The sequence below is a fragment of the Sarcophilus harrisii genome, chromosome 4 (assembly GCF_902635505.1).
Source record: "Sarcophilus harrisii chromosome 4, mSarHar1.11, whole genome shotgun sequence".
Classification (NCBI taxonomy): Eukaryota; Metazoa; Chordata; class Mammalia; order Dasyuromorphia; family Dasyuridae; genus Sarcophilus; species Sarcophilus harrisii.
In genome coordinates, this window is record NC_045429.1 from 143212389 (window position 1) to 143227315 (window position 14927).

General features: G+C 38.7%; 1 protein-coding gene across 3 annotated transcripts in view; it reads left to right on the forward strand.

The window, feature by feature from the left end:
• ZC3H12D (zinc finger CCCH-type containing 12D) overlaps nt 1–14927 on the forward strand; it is a 47291-nt gene that overhangs the window by 19889 nt on the left and 12475 nt on the right. For all 3 annotated transcript variants that reach the window (XM_031937643.1, XM_031937644.1, XM_031937645.1), the window contains exon 3: nt 10677–10816. In XM_031937643.1, the coding sequence (XP_031793503.1) occupies nt 10677–10816 (140 nt within the window). The remainder of the gene's footprint in view (nt 1–10676; nt 10817–14927) is intronic.

Here is a 14927-nt window from a genome sequence, read left to right on the forward strand (position 1 = left end):
TATTACCTGTCCATAGTAGGATTACATAAGTTAATAAGTAGAAGAGGGTCTTTTGACTCTGAGTCCACTTCACACTGCATGATAATATTTTACAAGGTGAGCCCAAAGCTGAATATGACTTATGTGACCTTTTACATAAGAAGTGATCTTGATGGTAGAATTATTTTTGTGTCAGCAATTATACCAAATCTTTTTTCAACAATTTCTATAATCTAACAAAAAAAGATGTTTGTATTTCTTTTCAGGGATGATACAATAGCAAAAGATCATTATAAAGTCCTTTTGTTTAGGGTTAGTAGTTTAGATTATGTGATAGAAATGATCTGTAAATGGCATTTAAAGGCAAAATTAGCTTCTTTCCTATAGTTTAAGGCACTTCTGTTCACTGGGAGACACAAGTTCCCCATTTTATTGCAATAATATTTATTATTCAAAGCAATTTTTCATTTGTCACAAGATCTGAAAGAAGATATATTAAGTACAACTATGTGCCTTAAATTTTTATACATTGTTGTTATTTAGAAATCATTTCTATTATATTATCAGTACTAGTGATGAAAGCTTGAAAATGAACAAGGATTTAATGGAGACCCTGCATTTTATACTTTCCTTTTTTTTTTTTTAATTAAGGCTTTTTATTTTCAAAACCTGCACTGATAATTTTTCAACATTGACCCTTACAAAATCTTGTTCCAAATTTTCCCTTCCTTCCTCCCATTCCCTCCCCTATATAGCAAGTAATTCAAAATATGTTAAACATGTTAAAATATTATATATTTTTATATAAATATAACATATATGTATAAAATAAAAGGTTAAGTCCAATATATGTAATACATATTCATAAAAATAATCTTGCTGCACAAAAAAAATCAGATCAAAAATGAAAAAAAAATGCAAGCAAACCACAACAAAAAGAGTAAAAAATGCAATGTTGTGATCCACATTCAGTCCCCACAGTCCTCTCTCTGGGTGTAGATGGCTCTCTTCACAAGATCATTGGTAATCATCAGAATTGATTGTCGTATAATATTGTTGTTGCCATGTACAATGATCTGGTTCTGCTCATTTCCCTCAGCATCTGTTCAGGTTACTCTTTCCAGGCCTTTCTGAAATCATCCTGCTGGTTGTTTCTTACAGAACAATAATATTCCACAACATTCATATACCATAATTTATTCAGCCATTCTCCAATTGATGGGCATCCACTCAGTTTCCAGTTTCTGGCCACTACAAAAAGGGCTGCTACAAACATTTTTGCACATGTGGGTCCCTTTCCCTCCTTTAAGATCTCTTTTGTTCAAATCTGGCCTCAGACAATTAACAAGTCTCAGCTGTGTGACCTTAGGCAAGTCTCTTAACCCCAATTGCCTCAGCAAAAAAAATAATAATAATAATGAATTAATGGGACAGCTAGTTGATATAGTAGATAGAGCTCCAGCCCTGAAGTCAGCAGGACCCGAGTTCAAAAGTAGTCTCAGACACTTAACACTTCCTATCTGTGTGACCCTGGGCAAGTCACTTAACCCCAACTGCCTCAGCAAAAAAAGAAAAAAAAATCCCTTTGCAATATATAAGCCCAGTAGAAACACTGCTGGATCAAAGGGTATGGGGCAGTTTGTACTTTCCTTTTTTCTGTGTATAATCACAAAATCTAGGCCTAGGGCTGTAGTTTTTGCACCCAGAGCAATAGTGAAATCAATGTACCATCCCCACATCTCTGATCTTGGAGACAGGGAAGAAGACCCACTGGGCTTCTCTCAGACCTTTCATTATCCTGAAAGCAGTTCCCTGACCCAGTATGAGGGACTGAAATTAGCTCCTTCCATCCAGAGCCAGCTCCCTCATGTGTTCACCTGCTCCCTATAGGTCTTAATTCTCTGGCTGTCACACTAAACAGTGTGGTTCTTATGGCTTCTTCAGCACCCTCCAGGGTAGGGCTCATTCTGGCTTTTTGTGAAGAGAGGTATCTTAATGTCCTTCAAAAGCAAGATATTCTTGGGAAAAAATGAGACCTGGAATCAGAGCCCTGTTGTCCTTAGGAGGTAGGTTTGGTTGACTTGCTACAATTGGAGATATTTAAAGTGAAATGAGCTGATATCACTCTATTAACTAGTCAGTCAGTAAAGATTTATTAAATACCTGCTGTGTACCAGATATTGTGCTAAGTGCTGTGGATACACAAAGAGGCCAAAGAGAGAATCCCTCTCTTCAGGGAGCTCACCATCTGCTTTTTTTCCTGTTTCAAAATTGTTTTTTTCTTCAACTTAATAGCATTTTATTTGTTTTCCATTTATATGTAAAGATAGTTTTTAACACTTATCTTTATAAGATTTTGAACTCTGAATTTTTCTTTCTCCCTCCCTAAGCTCACAATCTAATGAGGAAGACAATAAAACAACATGTAACGGTATAAACAGATATGTACCCCCCCCAAAAAAAAAAAAAAAAACAGGAAGTAACTGAGAGGGAAGGCATTGAATTAAGAGGATTTGGGAAGGGCTTCCTGTGGAAGATGGGATTTTAGTAGGGACTTAAAGGAAGCCATAGTTGGCTGTGAAGTGTTTATGATTTGGCAGATGGCTATCTAAGCTCCCTTATGAATTCTTAAGTTCTGGGAGATCTAAATTCTGAGCAGCAGCATTGTTGGCAATCTGAAAATGTTAAACTCACAGAGCATGACATTTCTGTTTGCATAATGTCACAGACCAATTAATGATACAGTTTGGAGAAAATCAAGAGATGTCTGTGTGTCACACGCTCATGGGCCCCCAAATATGTCATGTGTATCATGGCTGTGTGGGTGCTTGGGCAGGTGTTGTTGTGTAGTGGGTGTGGGCACCCAGCCGGATAGGACCTGTATTGTGTGGGGGAGCACTCGCCTAGATGTGATGTTCTACCCCGGAGGGCTTGTAAGATAGGATGCGAGGGTCATGTGCTTGAGCAGCCAGCCATGGCAGGAGTAGGGGATGTGGGGGGATTAGGAAGTACCCACCCATGTATGATGGGTATGTGTTGTATGTACATGGATACCCAGCCCTATGTCAAATGTGGGCAACTTATGTGTCGTCATATGTCCTAAGGGTGGGCACTTAGGGAGGTGAGGTAGTCACCTTGTCCCCCAGACTCTGAAAGGACAAAAGGGGTTTTTCTTGAAGGGGTTTTCAAGTATCTCTTATGTTGTTTGGTAAGATCTTATCCAAATGGCTTTTAGCATTTGCTAATGGTTGCATACAATTTCCTCGTTCCAGAGCAGGCAAATTCAGGCCAGCGGCTCTTTTTGCATTCAGTACGCAAATTGGCAGCAGGCGTGGATTTGAAGTATACAGCTAGGGAGAAAACAGATGATAATTTCACATCCTCCTATAGTCTTCCCCAAGAGTTTCATTTGACTGTGCCTGTCCCCATTTTCTGTAACTGCAGCAGGATAAGCAGAATTGGGTTTATTTGCAATAACCAAGCCACCCCAAAGTATTATAGTTAAGAACTCCCATTCAATAGCAGTATTAATAGCAAAATCTGGGCCACCTCTGAAGGGAGTCAGAAAATTGAATCCTACTTCTGCCTTCTGTGCAACTTACAGGAAATTTCTTAACCTTTTTGAGCTCCAGCTTCCTCATCTAGAAAATGAAGGAGCTGGACTAAGTGCTTCTGAGATCTCTTGAAGCTATGGTTTAATGATCCTTTTTTACAAGACAACCGCCAAGAAGTAGCCTTTTGGCCCCTGGTTTTGTTACTTTTGACCACTGATGTCTACCCATTTCTCTGGCTTTTATGAGATGGAGGAGTCACCTGTATCTTTCTCCCAGCTCATCTCCATGATATTTTGGAGACACTTGAAGTTGTAACATCTCCTACAGGAGGCTTTTACTGATCCCTCAGATGTTACCTCTCCTGGTTGTCCCTGCCAGTGTCCCACTCCCTGATTCCCCCTTGTGAGATGGTTGTGGTTGGTGTGGACACCAAAAATTGAGGGATCATCTGTTCCTTATCTCCATGATATTTTGGAAATGTGATTGATGTAGGCACCAAATGCTGGGGTTTGGTCATGTGAAGAATTCATTTGTGAAGGTTTATTTATGAGAAGAGATTACAGGCAGAATGAAGAAATACAATAGACACCAGAAATGGTACATATAAAATAGAGATAGAAGAGCAATCAAGTTACCAAGGAAAGGAGTTTGGAAGAATCCATTAAAGGAATATGCCATGAGGTGGGAGTAAGCCATTGATTGGTAGGCTTAATCCACAGAGGCTCTAGCTCCTCACAGAATTAGTTAGCTATAAGAAGAAGACAGACATCATGATTCATGGTGGGGTGATGAGACATGAGGGAGGGGTGAGGAGCAGGACATCATGAGGCAGAATGCCACAGTGGGCTATAACCCCAAGAGAGATTCAGCAAAGAAGGTGTGGGCCATAGATTGATTTATATGGGAAATTTAACCTCCGGTGTTTGATGTAACTTGGATTTCTGAGTGCACACAGAAAAGCAGGGCTACTCACGATCTTCACAGAGGAGGACTAGGAGGTTGACCTGATCCCCATCAGTGCCCTTCCCTGCTAACCTCGGGGAGTAATCTTATCAGTACTTCAGCCTTTCTCTGCCAATCCCATCTAATTACTCGGGACCTCATCGAGATGATTTTGAGCTCTTGGGGGTGGAGTATCCAACTTCAATGTTATAGTTGTGTGAAATTTCCTCAGTATAAAAGCTGATTAGAAACAATGGTATAAGTTGAGATTCCAGGGCATGAACACTTTTTTGAAGCTTAATTTGACTAAATTCTTTATGAGGGTCACAACAGAGAGGACCTGGGGAGTCGGGAGAACTGTATCTTTGAAAAGCCCCCAAGCATTACATGGGCTTTTAGGACAGGTGTTATACGTTGAATGTTTTTGAAGTCTGTCATATAGATGATACAAATATACAATGTGACTGGAGCCAGTCATACACAGAACTTAAAGTAGGTGAAACTTCATCTTAGACACCTTCTCATTCTCTCTTCCCCCACCCCCAGATACTGCGTGGCTGCCCAAAGTTCTATAGTTTATGGTCCCCCTTCCTGAGTAGTGACCCTAACACTTTAACCTGTTCTTTTTTTTTTTAATTTTTAAAATTTTTTAATTTTTTAATTTTATTTATTTTTTATTTATTTAATAGCCTTTTATTTACAGGATATATGCATGGGTAACTTTACAGCATTAACAATTGCCAAACCTCTTGTTCCAATTTTTCACCTCTTACCCCCCACCCCTTCCCCTAGATGGCAGGATGACCAGTAGATGTTAAATACATTAAAATATAAATTAGATACACAATAAGTATACCTGACCAAAACGTTATTTTGCTGTACAAATAGAATCAGACTCTGAAATATTGTACAATTAGCTTGTGAAGGAAATCAAAAATGCAGATGGGCATAAATATAGGGATTGGGAATTCAATGTAATGGTTTTTAGTCATCTCCCAGAGTTCTTTTTCTGGGCATAGCTAGTTCAGTTCATTACTGCTCCATTAGAAATGATTTGGTTGATCTCGTTGCTGAGGATGGCCAGGTCCATCAGAACTGGTCATCATATAGTATTGTTGTTGAAGTATATAATGATCTCCTGGTCCTGCTCATTTCACTCAGCATCAGTTCGTGTAAGTCTCTCCAGGCCTTTCTGAAATTATCCTGTTGGTCATTTCTTACAGAACAGTAATATTCCATAATATTCATCTACCACAATTTATTCAGCCATTCTCCAACCGATGGACATCCATTCAGTTTCCAGTTTTTAGCCACTACAAAAAGGGCTGCCACAAACATTCGTGCACATACAGGTCCCTTTCCCTTCTTTATAATCTCTTTGGGATATAAGCCCAGTAGTAACACTGCTGGATCAAAGGTTAACCTGTTCTTTCACCTGCTCCAATAGAGCCAAAACTAGTTGGAAAGGATTTGATAAACTGATTTTTGATAAGGGATTAGTGACGAGCAGCTGGGCAGCTAGCTAGGTAGCCCAGTGGATAGAGCAATGAACTTGGAATTAGGAAGACTTACTTTTCTGAGTTCAAATCTGGTCTCAGACGCTTTCTAACTTGGAAGTTAACTTGGAAGGCTTTGTATTGTAACTCTTGATCAGGTCAATACAGTGGCTCTTTAGAGAACTTTTGGTAGGATTTCAAGGGTGTTTGGGTGATGGTGAGGTGCTTCCCAAAATATAAATGATTATCTGCTCTCCCTGTGCATAATAGACTTTCTTTGTTTCTTCCCTAAGGCAGGTGACTCAGTGAATCACTCTGGAGTGAGAGTTTAAATTCCATTCATATAGTACCAGTTAAGACCCATAAAGGAAAGTCTCAGATTTGGTTGACATCTATTTTTTGGAGTTATTTTGGAAGCAATGATCAATAACAACAGACATTTATTGAGTATCTACTAAGTGAAGGGTAAGATGTCAGGCATTGGGGATCCCCTCAAGGGTTTATATCTTTTCCTCCAATATTTCTGATTTTCTCTCTCATGCATCTGTTCTCCACAAACCTGCTACCTAGAGATGATAATTAGTGATATAAGGTTTCCAAGAGAGAGTGTGGAGAGAGATAAAGGCTAATGACAGAATCTTGAGAAACCCTCATGTTAAAGAGGCAGAAAAAAGAACCACAAAGGAAACAGAGGAGGAACAGAGACATGTGAGTCATGGAAGCCAAGGAACCACAAGTTATTCAGAAAAAAGAAATGTCTCGGAAAAATCAAGGTATATTATTTCAAATAATAAAGACCTTGGATTTAGTGATAATTTATGACGTGGAAAGAGCTGTTTTACTAAAGCAGTAGAGATGGAAGTCAGAGATTACAAAGGAATTAAGTAATGAAGAAGGAAATGAATGTATTAAGTGTAAACAACTCTATCTTAAAAGCTGGCAGTGAAGGGGAAATTAGAAAGAATAATTGCTTGAGGTAGTTGTATGGGCAAATGAAGAATTTTTTAGAATTAGAGAGACCTTGAAAAAGAAACAGAAACCATTGCAGAGATGGGAGACTGTGGTTGTAGAACATTGAATACACACAAAGTTGGACTTAGTTTATGTCATGGTTACTTTTTTGAACTGTTTTTTCTCTTTTTTTATTCTGTCATATTGTTAGGGAGAGATATAAATTGGGAAATGAAGTTATGGTAAAAAAAAAATTAAGGATAGCAATTAAAAGTAAATTTGAAAAAAGTCATTTAACCCCAATTGCCTCAGCAAAAAAAGGGGAGGGAGCAGCTAAATGATAATGGATAGAGCACCAGCCCTAAAGTCAGGAGGACCCGAGTTCAAATTTGGCCTCAGACACTTAACACTTTTTAAGTTGTGTGACCCCACACTTTAATCCCAATTGCCTCAGCAAAAAAAAAAAAAAAAAAAAAAAAAGGAAGGATGGATAGATGGATGGATCAGGGAGACCTTAGAATATTCATTGTGTGACAGAAAAGAGGTAGTAGAGTGATAGAAGTGAAAATATTAATACTCATTATATAAATGTGAAAGATTGTCATTATTATTGAAGATGTAGAGCAATGACATGAGGAGATGGAAGGTTATAAGATCAAAAGATGTAAGTGGAAGGTTCTCTGGCAAAGAGGAAGGTCAGCTCTTCCTCTTAGAATGGAGGAAAGGGATGTTAAGTGAGAATATTGAAAAGGGGAGAGAAGGAAGAGAAGTTAGCAGGTTCGGATCAGTTCCTCCAATCTGAGCAATGTCAGGATTGAAGTCATCTCCTGAGGATCAGAGGATAGAGAGTGGAATTGCAATCTTAAGCAAATATGAAGGAGTGAAAGGGATTGCTAGAGGCAGTCTTATATACATTGCCTATGTACATTGTATACACTTAAGGCAATTACGTCTCTTCTCTGGAAGTCTAGAAGAAAAGGGACCAGGACTTTGGCTCACTGCTTTTGAAAAGCTTCTCAAAACTGCTGCTAGTGGATGAGTATGATACTAGAGAAGAATAAAGTGCTACTCACATCAGCAGATCTTTCCTGATCACAGGGTCTAGATTAATTCTGGAGACCTTCAGGTTTTTCTGGCTTGCAGAAAGACCTGGAGAATATCAGGGTATGGCAGTTCCTCCAGCCAGCAGTATCTTCAACCCCTCAAAAGGCAACAAACATAGAATATATTTACCCTGCAAGGAACACAGAAAGACCTTGTACCCAAACTGATAGTCGGGAGACCTTTTTCCTTTGGATCCCTTTCTTGTCCACATAAGAGTTAGGTAGGGGGCAGCTAGATGGCACAGTGGATAGAGCACCAGCCCTGAAGTCAGGAGGACTGAGTTCAAATCCAACCTCAGACACTTAACACTTCCTGGCTGTGTTAAGTGAAAATCACTTAACCCCAATTCCCTCAAAAAATTAAATAAGAGGCATGTGCCTCGTAGTATCATGCTGCATGTACCTCTATAGTGAAGGTTGTTCGCTGTGTACATCACTGGGAGAGATCTGTTTCCAGCAGGACTTGACTACTTTATCTTGCTGTGTTGCAGTTTCCTGCTTTTGGATCTTTCTCCACTATGGTTCCTTCTCATTAATAAATGGTACCAACTCTAGAGTGTGGAAAGGCTATATTGAGGTCCTACTAGCCCTTGGAAGAAGCCAGTGTCTTTGGCTAGTTTTTTAAATTGTTGTTGTTCTTTGATACTCAATCCTCCATTACTGTTCACTTTTATTAGTCAAGTAAGAATTTCTCTTTCTGGTTCAGTAGGGGTGAGTTTGTTCCATTTATCTCTTTCCTCTGACATCACGCAGGCTGTATATCTTCTCCCTTCTCCCATCAGCATCGATTTTTTTTTGAGGCAATTGGGGTTAAGTGATTTTCCCAGGGTCACACAGCTAGGAAGCGTTAAGTGTCTGTGACAAGATTTGAACTCAGGTCCTTCTGACTTCAGGGCCGGTGCTCTATCCACTGTGCCATCTCGCTGCCCCCTACATGCCTCTTATGTAGACAAGAAAAGCATCTAAAGGAAAAAGGTCTCCTGACTATCAGTTTGGGTACAAGGTCTTTTCTGTGTTCCTTGTGGGGTAAACCAAATATAGTCTATGTTTCTATCCACTGCACCAACTAGCTGCCCCCAGCATTGATTCTTGAGAGGTCTGAAGGATTTTCTTCAGCTCCTCTTTTACTGAATCCTCTCTCACTTTTCTCTGGGCCAAGCCATGCAAGCCAGTAAGCCGGCACTAAAGGGAGCGAGAAGGAATTATCTCTTCCCTGAGAAGGCAGATTCCAGTCTCTGAAACATGAACTTCAATAGCAATAGGAGTCAAATTTTAACATGAACACTGACCAAGGGTAGATTGAATTATCTGGTCATAGGCACCTACCAATTACATACAGATAATGTGCAAATTTCAAATACCCATGTAATTACTTAATGTACTTGGCCTTCTGATTAATCCTAATGAAGACCGTTGTCTAGACTCTTTTGCCAATCAGTCAATAAAAACTTATTAAATATATGCTATATGCCAGGCCCGTCCTGAGGCTAGGGACATGCAGAAAGTCAGAAGACAATCCTTTCTGAGAGATAAGTTTTAAAAAAAGATCTAAAGGATTTAGTGGACCCCGGTCAGCATTGGGAGGTGGCAGCTAAAATAACTCATGTGATACTGGGGCCATGAAGACAGGCATTTTATTGTGCAGTCACTTTGTGGTGTCTGACCCTTTGTAACCCTGTTTGGGGTTTTCTCGGCAGAGATGCTGTAGTGGTTTGCCCTTCCTTTGCCCAGGGCCACACAGCTAGGAAGTGTCGGAGGCCAGACTTGAACTCAGGAAGAGGAGCCTCCCCGAGTCCAATCTCTGCACTTCACACATCTTGCCGCCTCGTTGCCCAGGAGAAGCGCAGCTTCTGGAAATACAGACTAGCCAAGACCCTCGTCTGGGGCGTTGTTGTGTATAGTTTTGAGTGTGATAGTTACAGTGATAAACAAGACAGCGTCCAGAGGAGGGTGACCAGGATGATAGAGGCCCTTAAGGTCACGTCTCATGAGGATTAACCAAAGGAAATAGGCGGGTTCGTCTGCAGGGAGCTCAAGGGGAACACCACAGTTGTCTGCAACTACTCGAAGGGCAGTGTGGGGAGGAAGGATGGGTTTGCTCTGTATAGTCCCTAGAGGAGAAAACCAGGAATGAGAGGCTAAGTTACAAAAAGACCAATTTGGGTTGAATGTCAGGAGTTTTTTGTTTTTTGCTGAGGCAATTGGAGTTTAAGTGACTTGCCCAGGGTCACACATCTAGGAAGTGTTAAGTGTCTGAGACCAGATTTGAACTCAGCTCCTCCTGACTTTAGAGCCAGTGCTCTATCCACTGCGCCACCAAGCTGCACCCATTTTTTTTCCCTAAAAATGAGTGTTGTCCAAGACTGGAACAAGCCATTTTTGGTTTTGGGATACTCCCTCCTTGGAGATGCTCAACCAAACAGCAACTCTCAAATTCTGAGGCTGTAAGTTTGCAACACATAGTCTAGTAGAAAGAGCCCTGCATTTGGGTTTCAATCTTACTACCCGTGTGACCATAGATCCATCATTTAATGTCTCTCGAGGCCTGATTTCCTTTCCTGTAAAATAAGGGAGCTGGAAAAGCTAATCCCTAAAGTCCTTTCTAGTGCTAACATTCTATGATCAAATATTTTTAAATTTTCCAATTGTAGTCATGGAAACAAAGAAATCTTTTCCTGCCGGGGAATTCGATTGGCTGTGGACTGGTTCAGGGAGAGAGGACACAACTACATCAAGGTCTTTGTCCCATCGTGGAGGAAGGAACCACCAAGAGCTGATACCCCTATTTCAGGTATGTTGCTAATGATGCTTCTCCATCTTCCAGGGGCCAAGAATGGCATCAAACCTAGTCATGCTGATACCTTGCAGATTAATTTACCAGCCTACAAAAAACATCAGGTCACCGTGCCATCTCTCTTGCTATATAATCTATATTTTTTCATAAGAAAAATAGAAGGATAATATTAGAGGTGAGAGAATACTCAGAGTAAAGCTTTTGCAGAAGTAGAAAAAATGCAGAGATGGAGAAATAAAATTACATAATTATAGAATCTCAAAGTTAAAATAATAAACAAGCAGTTATTAAGTACCAGCATTGTACAAAAAACTGAAGAAAAAAGACAAAAGACATTTCCTTTTCTCAAGGCTCTCTCTCTTGGGGATTTAATATGTAAACCATCAAATTCATACAAATTATATGCAGAAATAATGGTTTGGACATGCATACTTATTTTGTATTTAATTTATACTTTAACATATTTAATATGTATTGGTCATCCTGCCATCTAGGGGAGAGGGTGGGGAGAAGGAGAAGAAAAATTGAAACAAAAGGTTTGGCAATTGTCAATGCTGTAAAATTACCCATGCATATAACTTGTAAATAAAAAGCTATTGAAAATTATATGCAGGAAAAATTGGAGATCTTCAACAGAGAGAATGCATAAAACTAAGGGGATCAGTAAAGGCTTCCCATGGGAGATGAGATTTAAGCTAAAACTTGAAAGAAGCCAAGAGGTACAGAAAAGAAGGGAAGGCATACCAGAAATGGAATAAAAATGCCCAGAGACTGGAAATGCAATGTGTTGTTCAAGAAATAGCAGGGCAACGAGTGTCATTGACTGTAGACTATGGAGTGGTATAAAGTCTAAGAAGGCTTGAAAGTTGGAGAGGCAAGGAAAGTTATGAAGGACTTTGAATATCAAACAGGAGCTGATAGGGTACCACTGGAGTTTATTGAATAGGGAGGTGATGTGTTCAGTCCTGTGCTTTAGGAAAATCAATTTGACAGGCAAAAGAGCTAGCATGGGAAAGCTATTATAATAGTCTGTGCTTGAGGTGATTAGCACCTACAATCAGGGTGGTGTCAGAGGAGATTAAGGAGTTTATACAAGAGATGTTGTATATATTTTAACATATTTAACATGTGTTGAATTATCTGCCATCTAGGGGAGGGGATGGGAGAAGGAGGGGAAAATTTGGAACACAAGGTTTTACAAGGGTAAGTGTTGAAAAATTACCCATGCATATGTTTGTAAATAAAAAAAAAAAAACTTTAAGAATAAATAATTTTTAAAAAGAGAGAGATGTTGTACAGGCAAAATATATAGGTTTTGGTAACAGATTTAGATGCAGAAAATGAGAGAATAAGATATTGAGAGAGATACCAAGGATTCAAAATTGGGGTACTCTCAAAAAATAACTTTACAAATACAAGAATTAGGGAATTTAGGAAAATGGGAGGGTTTGGGGGGAAAATGATGAGCTCAGTTTTGAATACTATGGCACATCCGGTTCAGGATGTCTGATTAGAAATGGCCTTAGAAGCAATCTAATCCAGACAATGTCCTATAGTATCTCTGACAAATAATCATCCAGCCTTTACTTCACTCTCTAAAGGAAGCAGCTCATATTCTGAGGTATCTCAGTTCACTTTAGGTTAATTCTAATCATTCTGAAGTCTTAACCATGCATTAAATCTTTATCTGAAACTAAACTCTTTTGTTCCTAGTTTTCAAGAAGAGAAAGTCTAGGTCCTCTTCCAAGTATTATCCTTTCAAATGTTTGTGGGAAGTATCATGGTTCAACTGACTACTTTTTTCTACATTGGAGATTCTCACTTCTTTTAACCATTCCTGGTTAACTGGAAACATGGTTTCCAGTCTTTCACCGGCACAGTTGCCCTCTTCTGACCTTATTCTAGCTTATGTAGGTCTTCTTGAAATGTGATGCCCAGAACTGAATAAAACATGCCATATATGTTAATCAGATAATTGTACAGTGGAATTATCAGCCACTTTTTATGGCTTCCTGTCTCTTACTGGGATCCATGAGATCCTTATTTAGTCTTTTTGACTGGCTGGCTCTACTTTTAACTCATTGAACTTGTAGGCCACTAAAACCCCCAAATCTTTTTTTTTTTAAACCGAAGTATTATTTTGTTACATTTTAACCATCTTGTGTTGGTTAATTTTTTTAACCCAAGTGAAAATTTTTCTTTCCCATCAAATTTTATCTTCTTATATTTGATTCATTATTGTAGTCTGCCAAGTTCTTTCTAGATATCTAAACATCATGTAAGCCCCTCTTGGCTTTTATAATTTTCAAATTTGGCAAATATGCTTTCTTATATATAAAGAATATATAAAGTAAACATATGTAAATACATGCTTATATGTAAAATAAATATACTTTCTTATTTGTTTTATTTCTTCTTTCAAGCCACTGACAAAAATGACACAGGGTCAAAGGCAGATAGATCCAAAATGTCTGAGGCATTCCCATAAGGACCTCCTTCCAAATTGAGCTCAGTTCTATTGGAAAAATAAAAGTTAGCTAGCATTTACTTTAAGGTTTGCTTTACAAATATCATCATATGCTCACAGCAACCACTGGAGGTGGGGGTTATTCAACCCCAGTTTACAACTGAAGAAACTGAGTCAGACAGAAGTTAAGTGCCATATAGCTTATAAGCTTGAACTCAAGTCTTCCTGACTCAATACTGTGTCCATTAAACCACTAAATGCCCATTAATAATTAACTTTTGGGTCTGATCAGTTAGCCAGCTCTGATTCTACCTAGCTAGGCATATTAGGAGAATATTATTGTCATTTAGTCATTTCAGCAGTATACTCTTCATAATAGCATTTGGGATTTTTTTTATTATATTGTAGCTTTTTATTTACAAGATATATGCATGGGTATTTTTTCAGCATTGACAATTACAAAACCTTTTGTTCCAGCTTTTCCCCTCCTTCCCCCATCCCCTCCCCCAGATGGCAGGTTGACCAATATGTGTTAAATATGTTGAAGTATAAGTTAAATACAATATATATACATACATACATGTCATTTGGGATTTTCTTGGCAGAGACACTAGACTGGTTTGCCATTTCCTTCTACAACTCATTTTACAGATGAGGAAACTGAGGCAAACAGGGTTAAGTGACTTGCCTAGAGAAACACAGCTAGTACCAACTACTTAAGTGTTTGCACAAAAGACTGTCAAATGCTTTGCTGAAAACTAGCCGTATAATGTCTATAGCATTTCTCTGTTCTATTTATCAAAAAAAAGAATTAAGATTAATATGGTATAACTTATGGTCACGCTGACTTTGTCAAGACATTAGGAATTTAGGGAGATATTAAATGGTTAGTTCAAGGTTTTAATCCCAGTAACCTATTAATTGTTTATACAGCTGAACAGCTGCCTCTGGGCAGAGACATTCTATTTATACATAAATATAGCTCAAGGGTTTTGTGACCATAGGGGGAATGCAGGATATTCTCTGAAGAAGGAAAGATTAGGAGTATGTAGTCCTTTTCTTCAGACATTTTAAAGTCTGTCACATAGAAGAGGGAACAGGGTTGTTTCAGAGGATGGAACCAAGGCCAACAGGTGGAGGTGACAAGGAAGCAGGAAGTGCTCATCCTAAGAAAGAACTTAATAATAATGGTATGACTAATATGGAAATATATTTAAAATTACTGTACATGTATAACCTATGACGGATTATTTGTGGTCTTGGAGAAAGAAGAGATAAGGCAAAAATGGAGAAAAAATTTGGAACTCAGAATCTTACAAAAATGAATGTTGAAAACCATCTTTTACATGTAATTGGAAAAATAAAATACAATTGAATAAAAAAAATAAAATGGTGATAATGCTAGCAATATTACGTTACATTTGCATGATGCTTTTGAACTTTCAAAGAGCTTTCACATATCCTTTTTCATCTGATATTCACAGCAACTGGCATAGGGCAGGGCAGGTGTTTTTACTCCTGTTTTACATATAAAAAATTGAGGTTGAGGAAGGTTATATATGGCTTATCTTAGGTCAAACAATTAAGGGATGAAGACAGAACTAGATCCAGGTTTTCTGGCTCTCAGAGCAGTGCTGCCTC